Source organism: Drosophila kikkawai, chromosome 2L (assembly GCF_030179895.1).
Source record: "Drosophila kikkawai strain 14028-0561.14 chromosome 2L, DkikHiC1v2, whole genome shotgun sequence".
NCBI classification, from domain to species: domain Eukaryota; kingdom Metazoa; phylum Arthropoda; class Insecta; order Diptera; family Drosophilidae; genus Drosophila; species Drosophila kikkawai.
Window position 1 is genome coordinate 21,070,003 of NC_091728.1, and position 27,519 is coordinate 21,097,521.

The window sequence follows — 27,519 nt, forward strand, 5'->3', positions numbered from 1 at the left end:
AATTTAAAATTCAAAATTCAAGATTAAAACTCAAAATTCAAAATTTGAAATTCAATATTCAAAAACTTCAGGTTCAAAATTTAAAACTTAAAATTAAAATTCGAAATTCAAAACCCAAAATCTAAAATTCAAAATTAAAAAATTCAAAATTTAAAATTTAAAATCCAAATTTAAAAAATTCAAAATCCAAAATTCAAAACTAAAAATTTAGAATTTAAAATTCAAGGTTCAAAATCTAAAGTCCAAGTTCAAATTCAAATCCAAATTCAAATCTAAATTTAAATTTAAATTTAAGTTTTGGCTGTGGCGGGAATTTGTCTGCTCGCGTTTTCCAATACTGCGCGGGTGTGCGAAAGCTCGCTGCGCATGCGCTGCACAACACTATGATCAGCTGATCGTGTGTTGCGCCTAGAAGGAAAAACGCGAGGGAAAAAAAGTGGCGTGTGGAAACTATTCCAAGCTGTGAGAGCGTTCGTGGAAAGATCGATGGACAGGAGAGGGTCCCCCCTTGCCCACGGGTTCCAAAGGCGGTTCCAAGTGCCTAAATTCGGGGAGCCCGGATAGCCAGCCGGGGCCGATTCTGGTACGTACCTTTCCCCAGTTGTCTCACAATTAGTAATTGCACCTTTTCTAGGGCCTTTCGAGCTGCCTACACTATTTTTATTTTGGAGCTCGGAAAAACACGTCTAATCACTGTGAGTAAACACACTTGCCAGTGTGTGTGTGTGTGTGTGTGTCCGTGTGTATTTGTGACAAAAATAAGTCGCGGCAAAAACAAATTGTCGAAATAAAACCAAAATAAAGCAGAACGGGCAGCAGATCTATAGAGAGGATGAGGCAATGACGGAACCCGGGCCAAGTTTGTTGTTTTTCTCATGTATTTTTATGATTTCTGTTGTTGTTGTTACTATTGTTGTTTTCTGTTCTTTTTTTGTGTGTTATTTTTGATATATTTTTTATGGTGTGAGGCAAAAACCGGAAAATTCTGTCTGTCTGTCTGTATGTGTGTGTGTGTGGCGGAAATTAATTATGCAGGCATATCATGGCAACTCCTTTCTCTCTCTCTCTAGCAACTATCTGCACTCTGCACTCTACACCCGCTACACACACAGGCACACCCCCAAACACTTGCATCCTTTTTCCGTGTGCGGTTTTAATTTGTGAGCCTGTACCCGTGCTTTTCGCCTGATCCTTTTCCTTTCCGCTTTTGGCCGCTGCATGTTTTCCCCTGCCACGCCCACTTTGCCGCCTCTCGCTTGTTGCTGGCTGGGAAAATTCTCAATTTTTTGTATTTTGGTTTTTTTTTGTTTTTGCGGCTGCTGCTTTGTTTGCCTTTCCATGTGATTTCACTTGGCCGGCAGAAATCGATGAAAGGTGAATACGACAGGGGTAGAGGGGATGGGGATCCTTTGAAGAGTCCTCTTTTAAAGCTCAAACTCGGGTATTATCTGGTAGCGCCGGTTTTATTGCAGTTTTAATTGATTGCATTTAGCTTCTTCTTGCTTTAGCATACGCTTTTCACTCACTTTGGCAGTGATGTTGTTTTGATTCAGAAAAATAGCTGGAAATTCTGGGAAATAGAAGTAGATATTAAAAACAATAGATTAAATAGATTTAACAAAATTTAAAAGGAAATTTTTGCTTTAATTTATTTTATTTCTATAATAACTTCTTTATTATTATATTTATATAAATAATAAAAATGTTATATTTTACTAAGAGAAATTTAAAATTTGAGGAGAAATAGAAATACATTTTAAAAACATTAAAAAATTTAAAAAAATAAATTTAAATCGCAACTTTGGCTTTGATTTTTTGAATTGTACAATTACTTCTAAATTTTTATATTTATATAAGTTATATTAATTTTAAATTTTAACTCAGAGTGGATTAAAATTTGTCGAGATTATAAACAGTTTAAAATTTCAGAAATTTTTGTTTTATTTTTTTTTTTAATTTTATAAGTAGTTTGTAGTACTGCCTTTAACTAAACAAATTCCCAAATTTTTATATATATTTTTTTAATCTAGATTTTTATTTCACCCAAACTATCATTCTTCCTTCTGTGTTCAAAATATTTTAGTTGATTTCCCCCCTTATCATACTTCACTTCTTCTATCGATTTTTTTTTAGATATATGGTAATAAAATATTTTTAAAAATTTCGAAAATTCTTGATTCTTCTTTCCTAACAACAACCTAATAATATCCTTAAAATATATATATTATATATAGCTAGATAAAAGCCATGATAACAGAACTCTCTTTACTTCATGAGCTTATCTGTGCTTGCCTCATTCGCCGCCAGGTGGCGCTATCATCGTCGTTAACCCTTCTGGGTGCACTCTGCTTATAAATTCTATAAATTTTAGATCATAATGTGGCCGGCACCCATGCCGCTGTGCGCGCGTGTTACATCTGCTACATCTGTGTAGAGCATTGCAGGTGGGTGGCGGCGAGTGGGTGGCAAATGGGTCAAAGGTCGAGCCACAGCTACTATTTGTTATGCATTTTCATTAGTACGAACTTTCCAGCTTAGACACTGTCATTAGCACAAAATTGGCTGCGGAAATAGGTCCACAGGTTGTAATCGGAAGTTTTGTAAAGTCCAATCATCAAACCAACTAAAAAGGGGGATTTCTTTTAATTAATGGTTTATGGTTTACTAATAAATAAATCATAAAAAGTAGATAAGACATTGCTTTCCTCCTCTGCCACTGTCATTTTCTCTCCCGCTCATTAGCAGTACATCTTACTTTCCCTGTTGGACTTTCCCTGGCTGAAAATCATTAGGAGGGACTCCTTTAGCGCCAGCCTGCTAATTAAGCACTTACCACACAATCCAAAGAAACAACCACCTTCGATAGTAAAAATCCATTAAACAACCATTGTTCGACTATTATTTTTTCACTGTCATATTTATTTGGATTTTTGCATAGTAATAATATGTTCATTTTTATTAGTATTGGTTTTGTTTTTCTGCTTAACGTTCGCTTATTCGCTTTATTATACATTAAAATTTATGCTAAAAGTTGTAAATAAAATCATTTTGAAATGTTTTACGTTTCGTATATATAATATATTCCGCTTGGTAATTTGTGGTAGCTTCTATAAACAATTACGCAGATTTATTGAAATATTCAACGTCGCATTGAGATTGTGTGCTGTGCGAATTTTAATAAATATTTTAATTTGAGCAAATAGATTGCCCGTAAATTATGGCAAACAATCGATACAGTAGGGTAAATGATTATGCAGGAAGGCTGGACATTAAACGGCTTACGGTATCTGGCTAAATGGTAAATAAATTCACAATCATTAAACTCCCAAATTCCGTTCGAAATTAATAATTGAGCTCGTCGATTGCCAGCGGGCAAATGTCGTTAATATGCAAATGCGCGTTATGCAATCCCCGGGAATTATTTCTCGTTGGCCCATATATAGTAATTTTCGCAATAATTCGTGCCAAATGGTTTCATTTTGAGTGCCGCTTAAATTTAGGTTTTATCTATAGTAAAATATATATATACAGTGCTTGGTGTCGGAACTATGTCGATAAACTTAAACTAACAACTAAAAGTGGTGCACGAAGCGAATGAAAATTAAAAGTAGCGTTTAAAATCGTTTTCTTTTCACACTTTCTTATGGCTCGCAGTGAGTTGTAAAATTGAAGGTATCCCTAATATATAGTTTAGTTGTCACTTTCGAAATGCAGGAAATAAGCAAGAGACAGACAGACTGTGTGGGCTAGTTCACATTCATATGGTTTATACATTAATTATCTCGCTATATTTACGTGTTAGTTTCTATATATTTTCTGGTATCCGCGTTAAATGCCATTTGCTTTAATGAGTTGAATGTCGGAACACGAAGCTACACATTGACCATTGAAATGTAAAATTAAAATTTGACTAGAAATTAAATATGAAAATTTAATTTTGTTCTTGTTGTGTGATCTTTCGGGGGTTTGTTTTCGTTTTGTTTGTTTGTTTTTTGTGTTAAAACTTAGCTTAAATAACATGTAATTTATATATTTAATTTGTAATTTTAATGATTTGTTTTCGTTTTTCGTGTGTTTATTATAATTAAATAACATAACATTAGTTAATTAAAAACTAAAAACGCAGTCAATTTATATATTTGGAATTTCATTTTGCATACGCATAAAATACACATAACTCTATTGGGTTTATTTCCATTTATGCATTATATATGTATGTATGTTGCTTACTTGGGGATTTTCGTTATTAAAACATTCATGAACAATGCTACGGTTTCTTATTGTTTTATGTGGGGTAAAAACATGCGCAAAAAAGTCTTATTTCTTGTTGCTAAAGGTAATAGATTTTCGTTTTGTGTGTATGTTCTAGAGCTATTTGGGAAAAATCTTTTCGAATTGAGGTCTTAAAACATCTAATACACAATCAGCTGATATACATTTAATTGGTATGTGTATATGAGGAAGGGTCGATCTTTTTGTTCAGCAAAATAGAAGTATTAAATCTTTGGAAAGTTTTTAAAAGATTGCATTTCCTTATGTCAAGTTGAATTGCTTAAAAGTTTAATAGAAAGAAGATAGTTTTCTAATATTTTCATTACATTTTTCACATACATCTTAAGAAAAAATCTTCAAAGAGTCAAGTTTTTGCATTGCCTACTTTTAGTTTACTTTTCAAATGATTTTTAAACTACTCCTTGTTAAAATTCTGGAAATATTTCAAAGTTTTCCTACTGATCGACCCAACCTTGTGTATAAATAGATTTGTTTTCGTTTTATTTTCGTATTGTTTTGTATAGGATATGCAACTAAATTCACGTCTCTCCTTTTGCTTTTACTCTAGTCGTCAGGCGGGGAAGGCTTTCCCCGTTTTTCCACTCGTCTGGCCTTGAGTTAGAAACTTGACTGAATAATACTTTTCCTGGTTCCTCGCTCTCTAGCTCTCCTCAGACTCCTCCTGGGGACTCGTTGCTTACGACATGGCATTGTAGACGGGCTGCTCGTGCTGCTTGGGACAGCGGCCGTGCTTCTCCATGTAGAGGCCGTACTCACATGTGGGCGGCTTGCAGCGACCCTGCTGGATGCACCTGTTATCGGGGGGTGGGAAAAACAAAAGGGAATTTGATGGGGAGGTATAAGCATGCGATTTATTTGCCACTCACTTGCGATTGTTCATGTCAAAGTGCTCGTTGCCCCGCTTCAGCCAGTCGCAGTCGTAGTTGCCGGAGCTGCAGTCGCACCTGCACTGGCCGTCGTCCTGCAGGATCTTCTCGAAGCTGCGCGGACAGGTGCAGCTTAATATGGTAGCCCGCACCGCCGATGGACCGTAGTTGGCCATGGCCGTGTCCTCGTTGTAGCTGGAGCGCTCGATGCAGTGGCACTCCGTGTGGTTCACAAATGTCCGCTTTTCGATGACGCTGCGGTGTTTGGTGCTCTTCACCTGCGGGTTTGACGGGAGAGTCCGGGAAAATGGGAAATCCGTAAATGAAATGCCATACTTAGTTAATTACCAGCGATATCATCGCACACACACATCCCTGGCAGCTTAATTATGCCGGCCAACTATTTGCATGTCGAGCTTGCATAATTTGATGCCCAGCAGCCCCCGTAGCCCCCTGGCTTGTTTGCATATAGAATATATCTATATGTCTTCGTATCTGGCAGCAGGGGAGTTGACAGTTTCCTAAGCTGACTGCTCATCAAACTTGTTGTCATTGTTGCCATGGCTCGTTGTCGGTCGGTTATACAGAGCTATAGCTCTTGTAATTCTTAAATGAGTTGTCAGTCGTCAGTAGCCAGGGGCTTAGGTGGAATATGGGGAGTTTTTAAAGAGGGGTTAAGATATTAAGTGTTAAGTAAAGAGTTAAACAATGTAAATAATATTTAACAGACACATCTTTTGTCTTCAAGCAACCAGAGAAGTGTAACCTAATATTTCCCATGACAAATACCCCCTTTTTGGCTTTGACTAGACGCCACTGACCAAGGCCATTAACAGACCACAAAACTTCTACAGCTGCTGATGCCTGGGATTGGATTGGATTGGTCCCATGGTCTCTGTCCGCCTCACCGATGAGCCCCGCATGTCGCCACTCTTTGGCTGGTCTGTGGTCCACATTTTACTCCAACCACCCCCTGTGCCCCCCCTGGAATTTGTGGGTTTTGTTGCATGACAAGTGCAAAATGATGAAATGCGTATGAATTGCATAAATTAAGTTGAATTCGTTTAATTAAAATAACAAGTTGGTTATTAATCAAGCCCTGACTGGCCACTCATCCAGCCAGTTGAGAGATCTTTACAAGGAGTGGAAATGCAGAAAATCAGAAAATCGGAAAATGGTAGAAAGTGAGAATAAACAGAAAAGCAATCTTGCAGAAAAGTGCCATAAAAAAATCTTTACAAATTGGTGAAGTTCTGTGAAGCATTTGAATTTTGATTGGACGCATCAAAGCAGAAACAACTGGCAAACCCAATAAGTTGACAAAGCACTAAAAAGGGTAAAGCATGTTTCAGGTATTTATGAAAATTCAGCAAATTGAGTTTTTACTTTGCTTCCCTGCGGTTCGTGTTGTGTGGTACTTTCCGGTCTGTGGTTGGGTTTTTTGGTCAATGCTAATGCAAATGCAACTGCTGCGAATTGAAAAAGTTTTTGGGGCCATCCCCTCCACCTGAAAGTTGTAGGGGTTCCAAGCGAAATTCCTTGAGAACCAGAACGGGGCTTTTCTTCTTCACTAAGAGCAACAATAATTGCCGGAAACGGAAGTGCCAAGTGCTGCCGTTGTTACTTTACTGTACAAAGGCCCTTCCCACCAAGTTACCCCAAACCGCATTTGTGCAAAAAATTGCACTAAAGTGCTTCTGCAGTTCCTGCTGCTCAGTAAATATGCAAATCCCTCAGCCTATACACTACTAAATAAGAGGATTTACTAATTGGGTTACTATACAAGCTGTTTCCAAGCTATTTCATTTATCGGAAAGAGCTTTAAAAATTTGGAATTTATAAGATGAAAATGTAGAATAATGTAGATATAGCTAAAAACCACAGAATATATAAAAAGTTCTTCATTATCTACTTATTTTTATTAATTTCGAACTGTAAATTTCGATTTTTTTTATATTTATATTTTCTAAAAACCTCAAAAAGTTTTCCAGTCTTAGAACTACAGTGTATCCTGATATATAACCATATTGTTTATGAGTATTTTGAGAGGGGGGTAGTATGCCGGGTGGTTTACTTTCCAAGATGGCCTCTCTCTAATTGAGGTTGGGCTGTTTTATGCATGCAAATGCATTCGTAAAACCCATTTTTGCCCCCATTTCTCTTAGGGACGGGTAAGGTGCGTGTGTGTCCGGTGTGTGTGCAAACCGAGCAATTAGTCAGTTATTGCTCGGCTTGCCAGGGGTTTTCCCAAGGAGAAGAGGTGCGATTAAGTCAGCTCAGTGGTGTGTAAGCATAAAATGTTTTTCCTAAAATTTCATGCATTTTCCAGAGGCCTCCCAAGTGGTTTTGTTTTCCACAAAAACAATGGCCCGGGTCGAGAACTTAATTGAGACGAAAATAAAAGTAGTGGTTGGAGTATTTGTAAACACGAAGATTTTAACCAACTCTTGGGGAGGAATTTGCAATGAGTTATTGTCCCAAAACTGTCATGTTGATTTTTAAGCTGAATTTATCAGTACTTTGTTACTATTTTAAATACAAAGTTCTATGAGCTTCTCCTTAAACCACAACTTTGAAATTTCTTACCCCACAATGCAATTTTCTTTCTCTTACAGAAATTTCCATTTCACCTGATTAAATTGAACTATTTTCTTAGCGAACTTTCAACTGTAACAAATGAGTTCTAGGAATTTACAAAATTAGTGAAAAGTTTATGTAGTTTCACCCTCTGACTTTCACCAGCTGTCTTTGTTCTTTTATGTGAGCTACACTTCTCCTCAACATGTTAGTTCTCCATAAGTTTAAAGAACACTCAACTGTCATCAACATTTCTGATAAAGTTGCAGCAAGCAGGGATATTTGGGGAGAGATATAGTTGGATTCCAAAGGGAAAGGTGTTAAAGAGCCACAAAGGATAGTTACACGGAAAGCCAAAGATATTTTTCGTACAAAATATACCTATAATATACAACAATGATAATACAATTTCACACAAATACACATATTATATTACAAAATATGCAAATTTAAAATTTGAAAGTTGCATTGCAAAAGAATTTCACATATTTGTACAGCTTTCGGCGGTTAGAGTTTTGGGGAAGGTGGGATTTTTGGACCATTTCTCATCCATTTCATGGCGCCCACATCAGCGTTGCATTAGGGAAGCTTTCCCTTAACTGCTGTGTGGGATACTGCTGCTTACCTCCTGCACCTGTTTCCACCTGTTTACGTGCTCGCAATTTGCATTTACCTCGCCTTTTTCAACCATTCCCCCCATCCGTCCTTTCGACACACGTGTGGATGTCCCGCAGACTGGCCCGGGGATTTGAGCTTGGGAAAATTGCATTACGCAGCTCTTAAACTGGCTGCGGATGTGTCACGAAAGGGGATCCTTAAACTACATCTCCTCTTTTACCAGACTTTCCCCCATTTACCGCCCAGGCTTTGCCTCCTTTTGTTCAACTCATCCCAAGCTTATTATGCACACGCCTCGAGCTGGCCACATTTTGTGGCAAATTAATTAAATCACCGAAGTTTGGTTCGCTCTGGTCTCCAGATGGGGATGCACAGTAAGAAAAGTAGATAGCCTAGAAAAGGTTTGTAATTTGTAATTTATCTAACTTCTATTGTATCTCTAACTCTCTCTCTTTTCTAATATGTTTCCATGTCTCATTATACTTTGTTATTTTTTTAAACAAAACTCCTCTTTAATCCTAAAAAGAAGCTTCCTCCATCTCTAGAAATGATTTCTCTGTATATATATGAAGGTTATATGTAGAGTTGAAGCTATTTGGGATGAGGAGTTGGCCATTTGCCTGTCAGCCAATTGACTTTTACTTTGGCTTCGGTTTGCTAAACAAGCAAAACTTTGGCTGGGTGTGTGTGTTTTTATTATTGCTGCTTGTGGGCGTTGGCTTTCACGTTTAGGAGGCCTTTGATTTCAGCTTTTTCTAGCTGCCGCCCCCCTTCAGTGTTACCTCCTGCTTGCTCTTCTGTGACTCTCCGGTGAAAGTGGAGGGCAGTGAACCCAGAAAAGAGAATCCAGGAGGCGAAGAAAGGAGAGGAGACCGACTCATAAATCTCACAACGCTTACAACATGTGCTGGAGTTTGCTGGGAGTTCAATGTCCTTTCTCCCAGACTTGTACAATGCAGAACGACCCCATCTCCTCAAAAAAAAAGGGAAAAAACCTTACACCAAATGCAAAATTTGCGCAACATAAATTATGTTTTGTTAAAATGTTTACGCTTTTTTTTGTGTTGTGTTGCGCTGCTGCTCTTGTTGGTTGCATCCTCAGCCTGGTTATGGCTCCTTAAGGTTCGTACACCCCCGCCACCACAAGAGACCTCTAACACTGAGAGAAAGTATGGAAGAGTTTGTATGTAAAATCAATTTAAAATATTTTAATTTAAGGGATAACTATGATTGGGGGAAATTTGACTATCTAAATTCTTAAAAGAATATCTAGAATAATAATTTAGTTACTTCCTAAAATGATATTATATATTATTATATTTTTATTATATTTTTTCCAGTGCCTCTCCAGCTGAGTGTGTGTGTTGGCGTGTGTTTGCCTGCCACTTGACACCTCTCAATGACAAACCGCTGAGTTGCTTCCTCCTGGCAAAAGCTGCTCCTTCATATTCATCTCCTTCTTACTCCTCTACTTCAGATTCACCTTCTTCTTTTCCTTCTTCTTCTTCTTCAGAATCTCTTTCTTCTCCTTCTTCTACAGAATCTTCTTCTCCTCCTTGCTCTTTAGTATATTTTTTCCATACATATCCGCGCTTAAGCCTCAGACTGCCAACAGTTTTGGACATATAGCTTCAGCTTCAGTTTCCTGGCCACAAATATTTTTTGTGTCCTAAGTCTGGGCTGATGGGATAGAGGGGCCACACAGGGGGTGGCAAGTGTGTAGAAAATGGTAGAAATATTTCGGTGAAAAGGAAGAAGAGGAGAGACAGAGAAGAGGAGGGCCAGAATGATGGACACAAAAGTTCCTGGGGGCCATACACTTTGCTGCCAGCGGATTCCATGGAGCTTGTCATGGAGTTTGCTCTTGCTCTAGCCCAGAACGAATAAGTTTATTTTGGGGATTTCCCAGAAAGTAACAAAAAAAGATAGAGAGGGAGAGAGCGAGCGAAACTATTTGCATACTAAATTCGGCTTTAAAGTGAAATTGTAGTAAGCCAAGATTTTAGAATGTAAATGTTTCAGAGGAGGCAACTACTTTTTTTATACTATTGAGACCTTGGAACAGACCATAGATTTGCAAGGCTTATTACAAAGGTTTAACTTGGGAATTATAATAAAGAAAATAAGTAAATTATGATTTAAATTTAAACAATTTCTAACTCTTTTAAAACTATTTTTGTTTATCTTTCCAAGGCAAAACAGGAGCTTTAACTTCATATATGATACAACCAAGCTTTATTCAGAATTTTTAGCTTACTATTTATTGAACCAAGTTTTTAAAATCTTACTTTTATTATAAACTGTATTATATATATTGATTCTGCTTACTTTCCAAGAAGCTTTTGACTTTATAAGTCTCTCTCCAATGAATTTTCACACATCTGCAAACAGACCGAAGCTGAAATTTCTAGTGAAACTTTAGCTCAAACAACCGCATATTAAAATTGACCCTAACTTTATTACGAACTCTTTAATCTGTTGCATATATATTAAACTTAATAATTTATGTTACCCTATTGGCTGGGACTTTCCACAAGATTTTCCGATGGCTAATCTTGGCCCTCGTAACTTTGCCATTAATTTCAAGGGCCTAAACCCTCTCTCCCTTTACACTTATCTATCAAGTTTATCTCACAGGTTTTTGCTCCAGTGCCGAAAATGTTAAATTGCCCAACAATAATTTGTGTGGTTTTGCCCCCAAGTTTTATTGGATAATTAAGCTGGGCGGGGAGTTGACTTAACCCCCTCAAGCCAGCGTTCCATATAATGGGCCATGTGTGGGCGTGTTTGTCTTGTTCTTAAGCATTTTGCGGTTGTGTTTGCCTCGGAATTTTGTGCCCTGGATGTGTGAGTGTGCATAAATCTTGCAAGTGGAAACTTTTTGCGGCGAGCGCAGCATAAATATTTGAAAATTAAAAGCCATCCTCGGTTCCCAGAGTTATGAGCTCCAAGTCCTGAGTCTCCCTGCCTCGAAGGCCGCCAATAAAAAAGTTCCAGCTGCAAAAACGGCGTCGCAGAAACGGAAATTTATGAAAGTTGAGCCAAGAAGGAAGCCAAGAAGGAAAATCAGCCCCTTATGAAGTCACTCATAATGGAAAACTAAGCAAATGCAGGCACGGCAAGTAATAGGATGCCCAGGAACAAATTACAAAGAGCAGTGAATGGGCCAGAAGAAGCTTATGTTTACTTATTAAAGGGATAGTTGATAGCTCTTAAAATATATATTAGCTTTTGTGAGAAGAAGTATTATTAACAGAGAAGGACAATAGAGATGGTACTGAAGGGTAACAGTTAGAAATTAAAATAATTATTTAAAATAGGAAAACTTTAATTGATGTTTAAGGGTTTAAGAAATCTTAAGTTAATATGTCTAAGCTATTGGAGTTACAGTATTTATTTATATCAATAAAATATTAATTGAGTGATTCTTAATAATTTTTAAACCCTTTCGGTCACATAAGTAGTGTCCTTTGACCTAATTTTCCACTCGTAACTTATCACTTGCTTAACTTAAGCCACAATCCCATATAAATTACAATATTCTTGCTTCTTAACCCCCCCACTTTTCCAATTTAATTAGCAACCATCCATCACCCTGTCACCAGTCCAATCTGTAGCATATTAAACTTAAACAAAACGAGTTTCCTCCCCCAAGAGCCTGACTGAAAATGCTTAATTACATTCTCGATTTCAACATATATTGAAAGCTCGTTATACAACAAAAAGACAGGCAGAACAATGAAGGCAATGGCAACGGCAGCAATAATCATATCATGGAGCATAAATCACCAAACAAATTGAATTATCATTGCGTCATTAAAAAGTCATTTCAGCGGAGAGCTTACGGTGGAAAAAGAAGTACCCGGGAAAAAAAACAAAAAACAAAAAAAAAAAATTTGAAACGAAAATAAAGGTGAAACGATATAATTATGTTGCAATATGGCGCCCTCAAGCATGACCTACGCCCACAACACCAACAATGAGAATAATAAAAACAACAACGACAATTACCGTCGACGAGAGAGACAGACATACTCGCTTCGAAAGAGACGGAGACATGGGCACTTGGAAGCGCACACGTTCGCTTTCAAAAACACCAAAAACCTAAACACAATGAATGCGCTCATGTCAGAATGAAAATTGCTTTTTATTTGCCAGCGTTGTTTTTCTTTTTGTTAGTGCTGCACCCAGGCGCAACATTGAATGAAAACCATTTTCCGAAAGGGGCAAGGGCGTGGCCAAACCCCAAGAGTTAATAGAAAACTAATCTAGAATAAGAGGCTCAAATAGGAAAGTTTTTATATTAAATTGGATAACTTTTCTGTATTAATCTTAATGTATTTAAATTTTGGGATCACATAATGCAAGTTAACTTGCAATTAAAAATAATATAGATGATTGAATAATAAATTTAATTAGGAATTTGTGGCAGGTCTATCTTTTCTGAAAATTTAACTTAAAAATCTGCAAGGATCTTTACACTCTTATGAGGACATTTATATTTTTTACTTAGCTTTCATCTATTAGAAATATTTTAAATATTAAGTTTTAAATGTGAAATCAGCGGTAAAGAATTTAAGAATATAAATTTTAGGGTAACCCCTAAGTAAATATTTAGTTTTAATAATTTATTCAATTACATATCATCGAAGTTTGTTTTTTAATGTCTTTTTCTTTTATTTTTTATATTTCTCAATTTTTCCTTAATTCCTTTTTTTCTTTTATGTTTTATATATTTCCTAATTATTTTTTAACCCTTTATTATTTTTTATTTAGTACTCACAAAGAAATGCAGCTCAACGTTGTGGGTACTCTTGGCGGCGCATATTTGGGTTCTACTGGGACAACAGCCACTGTCCTCGCTGCAGCGGTGCAGGATGGTGCAGTGGGGCGTGTAGATCTTGGAGGGATCCTGCTGCACCAGCTGGCACCGCTTCTGGGGCACTCGACAGGTGGCCTCCTTTAGCACCTGGTTCATGTGGGCATGGGCGAGGGCTGAACAAAGGGAAATGGAATGTCCCTGGGTTAGCTTTGCTTCTCTCGCTCTCCTTGGAGCCTCCTTACCTCTCTCTCTCTTCTGCTTCTGGGCCTGCAACCGTCTCGCTCGAAGCGCCGCCTCGGGGGTTCCCAGCTGCTCCTCCTTCTTCTGGGTTAGCTTTCCGGTTATGTAGTTGCGTGAGTAAATGCTCTCAACATCCTGCAAATGAAAACAAGGTTGGCCAAACTTTAGTTATGCTAATTGATGGCTTCGTATTATGTTTGTTTTGTTTAGGTGAAGAGACGTTCATGTTCATGATTCCCCCAACAGGCATTTCCTCTACCCCATATCATCACTCACATTACGCATACGCCACCGGGGCCGTAGCCATAAAAGTCGTTCGCATTAATAAAGCCTCCATTTGGGCCGTGTGATGACAATTTGTCACCATTTTTATTGTCCAAAAGACTGCTGGGAATAGTGGAGAGGGGACAAGCGAGCACAGATTGAGGTAACATGCCAGTGGAACATTAACGAGAAGTTGGTACCGCAACAAATGTGGGGCCCAACAGAAGTTCATAAACTAAGAATTCATGTGCTGGCAGAAGGCACCAAGCGCAACAAAGGCAACAAAAGCAAAAGCAACAAAAGCAAAAGCAACAAAAGCAAAAGCAACATTAACAGCAGCAGCAACAGGAATGAAAAAAATATTACAAGAAACCGTTTTTGGAAAGCTTAAATACCCTAACTTCAAAGAAAATTATACAGTAATTAAAAAGGAATGATTTTTAATTTAAAAATATTTTATATATTATTTTTGTAGAAGTTTAAAGCTTTATCTAAGAGTCTTTTCATTAATGAACCTTGGTTAAAAAATATTTATAATGTCTATGGCTTTGTGCCACTGACTTTACCCTTTGCCCTGTCCTACTTTAATTGACTTGTCTTTTAGTCACAAACTTAAAACGATCAGCTTTGTCTTACCTTATATCTTTCATCTCCACTCGAAACTGGCAAACTCCATAGCCAAATCGTGGTACCCTTGACCCATAAGTGCAGAACAATGGCCACATGAAACAAATTGGCATTCAGGGCAATAAATACGACAGCGAGAACAATAGAGAAGAAATTGTCGGACACGGACATGGACATATAGCAATGCTCTGGGAAAAAGGAAATCAACCTGGTCTGGTCTGGACCAGAACCAGAACGAGAACGAGAATGAGATGCGAAAAAACCAGGCCCAGTCAACCACGAATTGGAAGCGAGACGGAATGAAGTAAAAATGTTGACCAATGCGCACAATTGGCAATTTGTGAAGTTAAGCGAAATTAATGAGCTGGCTGCGTCCATAGCTCTTTGCACATACACAAATATATATAAATATACGGACAGATATACGTACATACGTGCAGCGAAAAAATATCGTAAATTGTGCAAATGTGGGTGGGCCAAAATGGCTAAATAAAAGGCCAGCGGACAGGGCCCACGAAGCGAAGCTAGAGGCCTGTTCATTAGTCACACATTGAGGATATATATACTACATGTTTGGTGTGCTATAAGGTGCTCAAGAGCAATTGGCATAAATCTTCGTCTTCGGCATTGTGTCCATTCCCACTTCGATTCCAATACCAATTCCCATTCCCCATTCCGATTCCCATTTTCATTTGGGGGCTTAGCATTTCAGGTCCATTTGCTTTTGGCCGAAAACAATGGCTCTTTGATGTTGGTCAATGATTTTTAGCGGTTTAACCTTGAGGCTTATGAATGAGGCCCCCATTGTTGTTGTTGTTGTGGTGTGATGGCCAGGCTTAAGCTTAACGGGGCGTCCGGCGGGGGTTGGGGAAAAGCCTGACAAGAATGTGGCGTTAATGCCAAGGCTATGGCTTTACGGCCAGGTAGATCCTCATCTGCCCATTGGCCAGCATTAAAAGTTAATGCAATTTGATTGAAATGCTCTGGGTGATTTTTCAGCGAAAAGAAAATCACTTGAAGATAATGGTCAGGCACTTGGGGGAATTGGTGATAAATTCCAAGGCTTGTGTAAAGATGAAGAATGCTAAGATGTATCCCGAAGCAAAGATATGTTCCTAACGTGTAAAAATAAGATATACAAATTTGCTATTTTTTGCCGTAGTTTTAGATGCCTTAAAACTCTGATTTTTCCTAGAATCTGGGCCTTCTAGAAAAATTCCCAAACACCCCTTCAGCTTCTGGGTTTTTATCTCATTTGGCAAATTGCATTTGCAAAAATCATTTCGCCTGACCCGCGGAATCTCTCCCTTTTTCGCCTCCTTCAAAGTCCTGGCACCTTGCAATTAAATTTGTGTTTTTTCCGGGCTCCCTTTTGACTCGATTTCCCTGCTTTTCCGCCCAACTGTTGACGACACTTCAGACTGTGACGTTCGCTGAGAATTTATCACCTTTTCTGATATTAGCGCCACTCTCTCACTCTCGCTCTTTCTCTGGCGACGGGGCGTCTGCTTCGCTCGTTTGTCAAGTTTATTCAATTTTGAAAACTGCAACGCCAGAATAGCGTAGAAAGGGGAGCAATGGGGTTTCCATTTGCCAAGCTGCCTTCACTTTCATCAAACTTCTGGCATTTGACGCCGCTCTGGCTGCTTATTAAAAACTCAAACGCCCCTCGAGGAGAGCTTCTACTCTTCCTTCTTCTACCCCGCTACTCCCCACCATTAGACACTTGGCTGTCGAGTTGAGTGCTGAAATATTGCAGCCTCTCTTTGGGGGATTCCCTCTACTTGCCCAGGCCATTCCTGTCTGGTTCGCTCTGCTCCGTCTGCTGCTGTTTGTCATATTCCATTTCCCAGTCGAGTGGTCGTCTTTCGATGGGAGGGAAGGGTGCACAGTAAAAATCTACAAATCATGGCTAACTACGATTTTAGTTATTTAATTGAATAAATTGAATTAAGAGGAATCAAGAAAAGGATAAAGGAATTATCAGGCTTTAGATACGAAAAACTTATTAGATTCCATCGGAAAAATCCTTTAGCTATTTAAAAACATAAAAATATGTAAACTTCTGTGTCCAATACTGTTATTATTTTAAATTTTAATAGAATTGTTTCAATATTTTATTAAATTCCTATTTCTCCCTGTGCATCACGAGAAATTGGAGTAGAAGCAGTGCTCTTGATATCATATCAAAGTCGAATGCTTTTATTTATTAGCTGCATGAAAAATGGACTCGCTGGATAAGGTGGAAAGGAGCGTGCTGGCGCAAACTGAAAACTCGCATTTGAAGTGATTTGAGAAATGTTTGAAATGAGTTTTCTCCACCATTTCGTGCTGCATACTTTCGGGGTGTTCGTGTCAAATTGCGCATACGCCGCGTGTGACGCGAGGAATTATTTTTAAAATTTATTTGCATAGAATATCCGAACAAAAGTTGGCCAGATAAAAAATGATTCGAACTGAAAAGCGGAAAGAAAAGTTTTGCATTCCAAAGTTTTATTTTTGTGGCCGCGAGGAGAAGAGTGAAAAATATCCAAACGAAAAATAACACACACACATTCACCCACGACAATGGGAAGGAAAATATTTTGGTTTGCTGTGGTAATTGTTGTTTACCCATCATGTGTGCGCTTCCTCTGTTCCTATCTTTATCCCTTTTTCTGTCTGTCTCTGTCTCTCTCTCTGTCTCTGTCTCTGTAAACTGTTACCTGTTTTGCCTCGGTGCGTTTTGTTGCATATATATTGTATTTGTTGAACTTTATAATGGCAATGAAGTTGATGTTTTTACGAAGCAATTTGCTACAACTTCTATCTGTCGTGTGTCTTTCTCTTTCTTGCGCTTTCTCCTTCTCGCTCTCTCTGACTCTGTATCTTTTTATTTTCTATTCTCTTTCTAGTTTTTCTTCTTCGGCCGAAACTTTTGCCAACTTTTCTTTTAAGGCTGGTCTCATAAATTTTTATTATGAATGCACATATTTTTCCCACTTTCAAATGCATTCTCTCTCTCTCTCTCATTTCCCCTATTCCTGTCTCTATCTGGCGGCCTATGGCCGTCTCTTTCTCGGTTCGGCGTCTGCGGTGCAAATGTGTGGCTCAGTTGGTGGCCGGTTGGTGCGGTTAATGTGCATTTGGCAGCTGTTCGGAAGCATGCTTTTGTGGCTTTTCACCATAAATAATGTGCCCGAAAATGGCTACTTGTGTGGCGAATATTTCAAGCAACTAAATTATAATAAAATCCATCAAAATTGGAAATAATTTGATAGAATATTCCGGATGCCTGAAATGGCTGCTCACTTTAATAATTATTTGCCGCCCTGGTTGGCATTTATAATTTAATTAAAACACCTACCCACCTCGCTTAACACACGTGTAATTTGCTTTTTGAATGAATTTAACGTTATTTATGTACGTTCTGCCTGCCTCAGCATTTACGCAAATTTCCCAGGTGCCTTATTTTTCATTCATTCAGCAAAAGCAACAGGAACAGCAGCAGCAGCAGTACTCGTAAAATCCAACAAGCCGACTGTCCTGCGAAAAAGGCAGCTTAAAGTCCTTTAAGGCCAACAGCGAATGAATTATAAATGTTAAGCCGACTGAACGATGGCAGCCTTTAGCAGTTCCACTTTGGATCTTTCGTGGTCCTTGAATCGGAGGTCGTGGATATGACCCGTAAGGGAGATATATACATGTATCGTTTACATATGTACATATATTCCTTTTCGAATGCGTTTATTCTTTTGGTCATTTTGGCAGGACTTTTATACTCTGCCAGGGAGTCGTTGAAATTGATGAGAATGTATGCGACTTTAATTATATTTCTTTTAAAGTTAATCCAACATTTTTGTACTTAAATTTTACTTCTGATATTTCCAACTATTTTTCCTAGTAAATTCAGTTTTATCTGGATTTTTAAAGATGTCGTAAATCTGCTAAATTTAAAATTAAAGCCAAGGCTGCCTGATTTTTGACTGACGTTTTTTTTTATTTTGCTGACTTGCCGTCATTAAGCAAGTTAATGCTGACCACGCCCAAAACACACACACATGTGGCTCGGTGAAAGGTTGAAAGGGGAGGGAGTGTGGGGGTGTGCCTGGGGTTTGTCCGACACAGCACTCCTTCCATCAGTTTCCGGGCTTGTCAGCTGCAGTAACGGAAAGGCAGCAACAAGGTGGCCCCCTTTTGCTGGACATGAACCTGCATCACAATGCAGCTGGTGGGCATCCTGCGTGTGGCCCTCACTTTTGGCACCCCCTCCCTTTGAAATCACCCATAGTGGTACAGTGGGTAAAAGTGTGATGTTTTTGTATAAAATTTAAGTAAGCATTAGGTGTATTATAAAACCAGAAAGAAAGTTAGCATTGGAAAGCTGAAGATTGTAACTCTTGCAGTTTGTAATGGGATTAATTGGATCAAATTTATAATCGGACAAAAATATTAGAAATTAATCTGAAATATTTAATAATTTGTTTATAAATAAGTTTGGATTTTATTGGCGAATCGGAATATACATATATATGACTTTAAGCAATCACTGGCTTTTTGGGCCTCTTATGACTTAAAGAACCCTTGAATAATCTTATTCTTTAAATTAATATTATTCTATATTTTCATATGATAAATTGTTTGCATAAATCAAGATTTAAAAGAACAAGAAGTCATCAATTATTGCAATTCGGAAAGATTTTCTGCGATAGTTTATAATTTTGGCAATCTTTTTGACAATTTTAACAAAGTAAAACTATTTAAAATTTGTAGAAATACCATTTCATTTAATTGTAAGTAAAGAGAGACATTATAAATTATTTATTTATTATTTTAAAATTAATTTTATATAATTTTATAATTTCCCACAGTGCCTTGTAACCTTATTCGAATTAAGTTAAGCGCACCGCGCCGCTATTGGTTTCTGAGTGACCCTTTGACAGGGATCCGCAATGCTGACCTCACCTCATCCAACAATGGACAACCACGCCCCCAATTAAATGGGGGCTTGTTTTCGGGGTGGGGGATAGTGGCTGTCCGTTTGCGGACTTTCACTTGCTACGAATGTCTATATGTCGGAATGCATGTCCCTCTTGCGAGAATGTTTGTTCTGGGGCGGGTTTCAGAGAGGAAAGTGATAGGGTTGAGGAGAATTCCAGAGAAACAGAGACAGAGATACCAACAGAATGAGATGGAGAAACATACGGCCTGGCTTCTGACAGCTGTCAGTCGATGGATCCATTTGAAATGAGATAAAGAGATGTCAGAAATGTCCAACATAGGACTTCATTACCATTGAAGAGGCAAAAAAACAAGGCTTTAATAAAATTAAATTTCTACAAGGTTAATGCTTAAATTGAATTTTAAAAAATTTTAACAAGCAAATAAAATACAAAAAGTTTAATGTACTTGTAAAAAAAAATCTCAAAAAACTGCAGCCTACTTGAAACTCTCATTAATTAGCCAGCATTCTTGTTGGCAAAGAAAACCGCAACAATCCAGGACAACATTAATGCCAGAGCCACTGCACTCCGCTTAACCCCCTGGTGCCTGCGCCCACTTTAACCCCACCAACTATTTTGCAATTCAAAGCGCTGCAGAAAAGCCACAGCGAGCGCCAAAAGTTTACTTTGCATGGAGATAAAACCACAGAAATACTTGCCAACTGGCCTGCAATCTGCCTGAGCCCCTCCTGTTTGGCCCCGACATAGCCGAAGGTCCTGGGGCTTTTCCAGGACACTCACATGCCCGCCGCAGAGCGGCAGCCAAAAAGTGTCAAATATATGAACGGCTTGCAAAACAAATTTAAAACTGCAAACGCCAAGGATGCGAGCGTGAGTTACCATAGAAGGTGGCCTCAGTTTGGGGGCAAAGTTTAAAGCCTGCTTTCAGGCGCACAACACTAGCCGCAAAAAGTTTCGGCTTGGTCAGCGGAACCTCCCCCCCCACCCAAAAAAAAGAGCATAAACCACAAACGGCAAGGAAAAAGAGTGCAGTTAGAAACCGAAAATGAATTTTCAGTGTTGCCAACTTTCTGCGGTCCTGTTGTTGTTGGGGGAAAAGTGGCAAATGGGAAGAGGGGGAAGAAGGGGCGGCTACGCAACGCATATTATTTGTGCAGCGCAACGCTGGCGCTAAACGCTAGCCATAAATTCATTTAGTAAGGCAACACTGGCCATAAATTTCCCGGCTATCGATTGCTGCGGAAATCCTAGCATCGAAGGGGGTGTAAGAAGTGGGGTATAGTGTTGCTACAATAATAAAAAAACAAAACACTAACTGCAAAGGCAACCAAAGCCAAATGCCGAAGGCGATAAAATAGTTTATGCTCGCTGCTTATATTTTATGTAGGGGAATTTGTGGAGGACTTTGGGTTGTAAGAAAAGCGGAAAAAGGTTCCAAAAACAACTTAGACTCTTAGATAAACTAAAGAATAGGGTAAAAGTATTTCTTAAAATAATTTATACAAGGAAAATATGTGGGATTCTAGGGAATAATAACAAACTAAAGTCCATAATGATATCTAAGATATTTATAAAAATTATAAACGATAAGATATGAATTACAACTACTAATTTACAATTACAAATTTTTAAAAGTTCAGAAACCTATATTGTAGAGTATTTAAATTTCCCCCAAGTCATAATACACTTTCCCATCTAAACCCAGTTCTCTTTCCACCCTTCTGTTGCTGTAATTTCGTTCGATAAATCAGATTTATGTTTTGGCTGCCAATTGAGCTTGGCCAAAAAGGTTTTTTGCACGTTTTGACCAAAAGAACATACAACAAGCTGCACAAAAAGCATAAATTCAAGCGGAACCGGAAATCAGTGTGCCATTTGATAAAGATAAAGAGATAGATGGTGAAAGGAAAAAGCAAGCTTAAAATAAATGTGCCAGCAGCAATTAAATTTCAGTGGAAATAGCAACAAAAAAAAAAAAAGAGAAAACCATTGAAGGTGCGACAGTTGTGTCCAATTTAAATTGCGAGTCCCAGTCTCATTATGACCTTTTTTGGGTTTGCCTGCGAAAAACTTAATATTAATGACTTGCTGGGAAATTAATTTCTTCACTTGACTTTCGCCGGAGGGGGTGAGGAGTGCGGCGGAGTGCCGCCTTCAGTTTCCCGATCCCATTACCAAGTCCGTCTTACTTTTTCCACTGTTTCTTTCCTGAACCCCAAGTGGGTCAACATTGATTTCCGTCAGTTGATGGCCAAAGACGCCTTGTCCCAGCGTTGGACGCAGCTCATAAATATTCCAAGCGGCACGCGCTCCTCGCCAAGCAACCTCCCTCCAGGCCACCTCCCCCTGGAAATGGCACCCCCTTGAAAAGTGGCAAGGCGAGACGACAAAACTTGCTTCGCTTTTGATACGTTGGCTTGCACCAGGCTTCCCGCCCCCCCGCCATGTAAGGAGATGCCTGCACAATTGCAGAAGCTGCACCATTGATTGAAAATAAATAAATTCGTTGGTGAACAGAAAAAAATATAAATATAGTATTCAGAGCAAGTTCCAGAGCGAGCCCAGATGTGAAAAGAATTTCAGAGAAGCGGAGAGCTCAAAGCAAGCATTCTCAATGGTTTGTTTGTATTTACAACTGAGGAATCAAAATGAATGGAATACTGTGAATGAAATTAAGTAGAAGTTCTTTGTGGAATTATGCCATAGAATTTCATAAAGTTACTTTATGATATTTAATAGTATAAAATGGATACCAAAATCAGAAATAAAACATAGTACATGTAGATAAGCCAGGGCTTTAAATTCGAAATCAAGTTCTTTAGCTCACATATCGCTTTGAGCTTTCTACTTGAAATATTTCCCAGAATTTCATCAAACCATTTAACATCTCTTTATTATTAATTACATCTTTCCCTCTACTGAAAGTTCATGCGAAATATGTTTGTTTCATTTCAAAGATTCCCCCCGCACATATTATTTCATTTTTCATTTTGTGTAATTCCTGGAAAACGATGTTCTCACATGCCAGAATCCTCTGCTCGCCACCTTTCTCTTTCAAAAGGGAATTTTGTTCGCCTCGTTTTTCACTTTTTGAGCTGCTCTCCGCTTAAATGATGTAAATATCACTCACATATCGGACTCGTACATATACTTTTACCCGTAAGTGTTTGGCATGTATATTTAATGCCAGTTTATGGCAGTTTCCTGTGGGTTTTTTGGCGCCTTTCAGACGCTGCAATTTATTGATTTCGTTCGTGCTTTATTTAATTTCTTACTTTCTCATAATTTTATCGGGCCATGACAGGCTCTCGACCAACACAGGGGAGCTCCTCCTCCTGAATAAATGATGATGCCGCCGATGTTAAAGGGCTTAAAATTCACGATTGAGGGAGCAGCATTAAAATTTTGAAAGCGGTTTTGCTGTAAAAGTTTTGCCAAGAATTTCGTAAGTCAAAATCGATTGACTTTGATTTTATATTTAGGGTTCATTGGCTTTATGGCCGTTCATTTCGTGAACTTTAAGTTTTTTTGAGACCTCTTGACTTGCTGTTGTTATCTCTTTCGTGGGTTTTTTGGATTTTTCTCGCTTAAGTAATTTCATTAACAAGGAAAAACTTTCAATTGATGCCCGATAAAGGAAAGCATACTGACAGCTTGAAATTACCAACTCGGTTTTCATACTTTATCCCCTAATGATTGTCAACATTTCCCAAGCTTCAAGCTTCTGCTGCAGCTTCTTATCAGTTGGTGGGATATATTTTTTCTCAAGGGGTTATATGTACATGTAAATATGTTTTAGGGGGAAGATGGATCCCCTGTTTATCGGGCATTAAACCCTGTGAACAAGTGCAATGTCTGTTAATCTAACCACACTTTTCCCGTATCTCTTTTTTCCCAGCGCCAGGCACTTTGAACTCCGGCTGAGGTTTGCTCAGGGGAAATCTTCTTTGAGTCGTTACCCTTTTTTTTTCAGAGATTTTCCTTCTATTCAGAGATGTTTGGAGCTGGTAATTGAATGGTGCCGCAGTCTTACAATTATCTGCTCCTCGGTGAATGCAATTTCCATTCCCCCTCTTTGGCACCTCTGCCGATGCAGCGCCCCCACTCTTACTTTTTCCCCCGTTTTCCTCATTGTAGTTGCCGCTTTTCCTGCTCTAATGGAGGCTAATGAACTGCGGTCGTGTTTGTAGAGGGCGTGTGGAAAATCCTGGGGCAGGGGTGAAAATCCCAAGCAGGTAGAATTGTGGAAATACAAATCTAATTAGTAAAGTGAAGATGATACAATCAATCTGATGGAGGCTGTTTATATATAGATTTTAATTAACAAAGGAGACTCTTTATTTACAATAAAGAATATACAGATTTATATATAAAATGCACTTTAAATCTCTTTCTTATTATTCTTAATTATTAAAAGATCACTACAATAATATTTCCTGTGTAAACACTATTAATGGAGTTTAAGAGCATTCAAAAAAGAGCAAGCAAAAGGCCATTTAAAGCTTTACATATTTATAAACAAAACATACAGTTTCAGGCCCTAACAACAGCTGCTCACCTCAGCTGAGAACAATAACAAACATACACGAAAATAAAACAAAGCAATTAAAACTCAATGCTGGCAGCAATAAAATCTGCACATACATTCACATATACACTTAATAATTAATCTTTGTTGCACAAATGTTTGCATTAAATTAAAATGGCAAACGACAGCACAAAATTTATATAGAATCCAAATCGCCAACTCGGCCAAAAATGCGAACAATTGGAAGGCGTTAGCTTGCATGGTTTTTGCGGATAGGAAATTGAATTTGGCAATTGTCCATCTGATGTTTGGATATTCGGGAACACAGTTAAATATTGGTTTTAAATATATATTCGCTGATATTTACATATATTTCTTTTTTGTCGCGCACATTTGCATACAGACATAACCAATAAAAGCCGATTGTTTTTGGAGGGCTTTGGTTTTCCCGTGCTAAATAAATGGCCATTCTAGGCATCTATTTAGGCTTCGGTGCGGTCTGTTGACGGGTCATTTGGGTCACTCCCTTCTGGGTGAACAACAACGCAAACATTGACCCACATTTCAATTTATTTTATTTGCTGCGGGTGTCGTTGTGGCGCATTCGTGATTTGTGCGAGAAAAACACAAATGAAAGTCATAAATTTTCGCGCTACATGGCTGGGGCTTGTCTTTCGACGGACCCTTTTTTCCCCAGTCCCTCTGGCCATTATCCCAGTCCAAAATAGATGTAGGTCACAGGGTAAGTAATGTTAGTAATCGTAGGATACGGATATGGATATGGGTATGAGCCCAACGACATTCGCCAGTCAAATCAGCGTCAAGTTCGCGGGCCAACGTTTCAATTAAACCGAGTTTGCAACGAATTTCAGACCACTAGACTGCCGGCAGACGGGAGCCAGACAAGTCACGTTTTCCTTTCCACTTTTCCAGCGCCAAGAGCTATATATGGTAATGAATCGGCTGGGGATCCATCTATACCCTACACGGAGCTGCTGGCACGTGGGTTTTTTTCAGTGATTTTGATTGGAACATCAAGTAATTGATTGTGTGTGTGGTGTTTATGGGATTTTTACTTCAGAAATCTATTGGGGGAGAACTATTAGGAGTTATTGATAATTTAATATTTAATACATCCTGTTGTATAATTTATAAGAAATATATTTTTATAGCTTTTACCATATAGGTGAGGGTTACAGCAAATAGGGTCTATTGCCTTACTTTATACCAGTTCAAAGACCTCTCCAAATCTCTACAATTAATTTTAAATAATTTTAGAATTTTTTAGAATGAACTTTACAATGTTATCTGGTGAGAGTACCAAGTGTAGCTTGTGAAAAATCCAACTAAAATTCTCGAAACCCTCATTCTACCTCCACCTAGGGCATTCAAATCTTCTATATAGTTTTCCCCATACCATTTTCTGATGATTTTGCCTGGCAGTCGGCTGCAGTCGACGCCGCTTTTAAATTGAATATTCAATGCACAGCCGCAGACTGTGCATCGGCAAGGCGCATATAGGCCCATATAGTGCTTATAGCAAATCGCATATCGAATTGATGGACAGGTCTCTCGGTCTCTGTGGGTGCGACACTAGCGATGACAGCCGGTCGGGGGCTCCACACAATAAATAGATGAGGCAGAAGGGGCATCCATTCTCCCCACTCTTTTTCAGTGTGTAAATATTTGCAAAACGATTGCAGATGCAGGCGGAGGAGATCTCGTTGTTCCCCGATCGCCGCTGTTGATGGTTGACCAACAAATTGGTCACGATCGTTAAGCAAGACGCCTATTGTAATTGTTCGAGTTGGGTTTCGGAATCGGAATCGCAGTCGTTTGCAGGTCATCCACCCGGGGGCACAACAGATGCACTCACTACTTCGGGTATATAGTATATATTTGTGTGTGCATTTATGATCACAACGATGATGATGGGGGCGTATATGGCAAGTTCAATGCAACGGAAGTGCCGGCAATTGTCAGGAGTGGTTTCTCTATAGCGTGTGATTTCGTTGTAGTTTCAAGTTGACTTTAGTTGTCTATATTTTACATGACACATATAGACAGAGCGACAGACACTAGACAACTAAGTGCTGTTTACTAAACTAAACAAAATAATAGTAGTTTCAAGAGGGTAAACTGGGAGCAAGGTATACTTAAAAACCAATTGTTAAGCTTGATTAATTGTTAGAAAATATATAAATAAATATTAATTGCTATGGAAGTACATAGCTTAAGACCATCATACTTAAGCTTGGCTGTAGTTGTTCAGTTTTATGTTAGAGAAAGATTAGAGCTCGTTTAAGTTTTAAGTAAATTTCCTTAAATTATTAAGTATTTATCTAAGCATAGCTGTTGTGCTCCCAGCAAAATCTTGATGCCATGTGGGTGGGTTTCATGTTGGCGGCGGTACTTACATGGCCATCGCTGTCTTCTAATGTCTTTGCAGCACTTACCTGCAACGAAAAAGAGGAGGGAGAATTATTGCAGTTGAACTCAAGTTTTGTACTCAGAGGTTTCCTCCGTGGGCGGATCGAGACAAAGTTGCAATTGTCTAAGTCGGAGGAGAGTTCTGTAACATTTCTGCCACTTGCTAATGTGAGGCAACCATTCAGGCATTCCGACTTTCAGACTGAAGCGAAGTTTTCGCTCTTTTATAGGAGGGTATAAAAATAGTTACTGCCAGTAGTTAGGCCAGCAGACAAAACTAGCTCTGAGAGATGGGTGTTTGAGTATTTCTCCTTAATAGTAGAAGCGGAAGCGGAAAATACTGGGAAAACTCTACTAGAGCTAAGGGATATTTTAGTGATCATTAAAAGGGATTTGAATTTAATGGAGAACAGGATGAGGGTTGCATAAATTACAAGAAAAGTCAGAGCAGAAGGTTTTGAAATTTAAAAGTTTCAAGAATGATTAATTAAAAAGAGCATTATAAAGGCAACATTAAATGGTATATTACTTTTCAAACAGTTTTTAGAAGCTTAAAAACATGAACTTTTGAAGCTAATACATAAAATAATAAACTCTTATATAAATAATCTGAGAAATATAAACATATTCCCCCAAAATACTACATTAATCATTTTGTTTTCATTTCCAAATCTTCTAAAAAAACAATCCCTTAAGCCGCTCCCTTCGTTTACTTAGTGAATTCTTTCTAATTGACAATCAAAATTCCCTGGAAAATGCATTCACATAACATTTATTTGCATTTCAGCTCAAATCTTGCACCATTTGTTCGGATAATCTTTTGTACTTCGAAACTTGAAGGCAAACTTTGCTGCCACTACAAGTTTTTTCTCTCTCTTCATATATTTCTTTATTCTTTGCCAATATATAGTCATAATCATAATCAGCTCATTTGCAAACATTGCAGAAAACGAACCACAAATCCCGCGTGGGTGTGTCTCCTCCCATCAAAGCCAACTCTTTCTTCTTCTGCTGGTGCGTGTGGTGCAGCAACCTGCAACTTGTTGAGTCACTCGGGCGTTTAGTATTCAAGTGTCGGCCTCCAATGGATAACGAGCCATCAATCATCGAACTACCAGCTCTCGAGGTAAGAAATCTTCAACTAACGAAATCCAGTCTGGGTAGCAACATGTTGCCGTCGCTGGACAGCAACATTGTTGCCGCGATGATCATGATGATGATGCATGGATTTCGGTCTTATGACAAGTGAAATGGCATTCCCCCAGGCAAGTTAAAGTTAATGTAAAGTATAATATTAAATCAGCAAAAAGA

At 38.5% G+C, this 27,519-nt stretch overlaps 2 protein-coding genes and 1 long non-coding RNA gene across 5 annotated transcripts in view; 1 reads left to right on the forward strand and 2 right to left on the reverse strand.

The window, feature by feature from the left end:
* Positions 1-434: 434 nt before the first annotated feature.
* Positions 435-27,328, forward strand: LOC108072851 (uncharacterized). 2 transcript variants are annotated; one of them, XR_011444474.1, is made up of 3 exons: positions 435-583; positions 635-695; positions 27,155-27,328. It is a non-coding gene; the product is annotated as an uncharacterized lncRNA (long non-coding RNA). The 2 variants fall into 2 exon arrangements; XR_001770631.3 differs by lacking the exon at positions 27,155-27,328 and adding an exon at positions 9,695-10,888.
* The window catches only part of Pvf3 (PDGF- and VEGF-related factor 3), a 68,770-nt gene continuing 44,153 nt past the window's right edge, over positions 2,903-27,519 (reverse strand). The window contains exons 2-6 of one of the 2 annotated variants that reach the window (XM_017164160.3): positions 26,196-26,234; positions 13,419-13,551; positions 13,138-13,349; positions 5,160-5,437; positions 2,903-5,084 (exon numbers count right to left, since the gene is read on the reverse strand). In XM_017164160.3, coding sequence (XP_017019649.1) covers positions 4,970-5,084; positions 5,160-5,437; positions 13,138-13,349; positions 13,419-13,551; positions 26,196-26,234 — 777 coding nt within the window. In that variant the 3' untranslated portion in view covers positions 2,903-4,969. The remainder of the gene's footprint in view (positions 5,085-5,159; positions 5,438-13,137; positions 13,350-13,418; positions 13,552-26,195; positions 26,235-27,519) is intronic. The other variant, XM_017164162.3, reaches the window with a different exon arrangement.
* Positions 13,426-27,519, reverse strand: part of LOC108072835 (zinc finger protein 30 homolog) — a 104,415-nt gene continuing 90,321 nt past the window's right edge. Inside the window, exon 4 of the mRNA XM_017164127.3 lies at positions 13,426-13,551. The gene's annotated coding sequence lies outside the window, so the exon portion shown is untranslated. The remainder of the gene's footprint in view (positions 13,552-27,519) is intronic.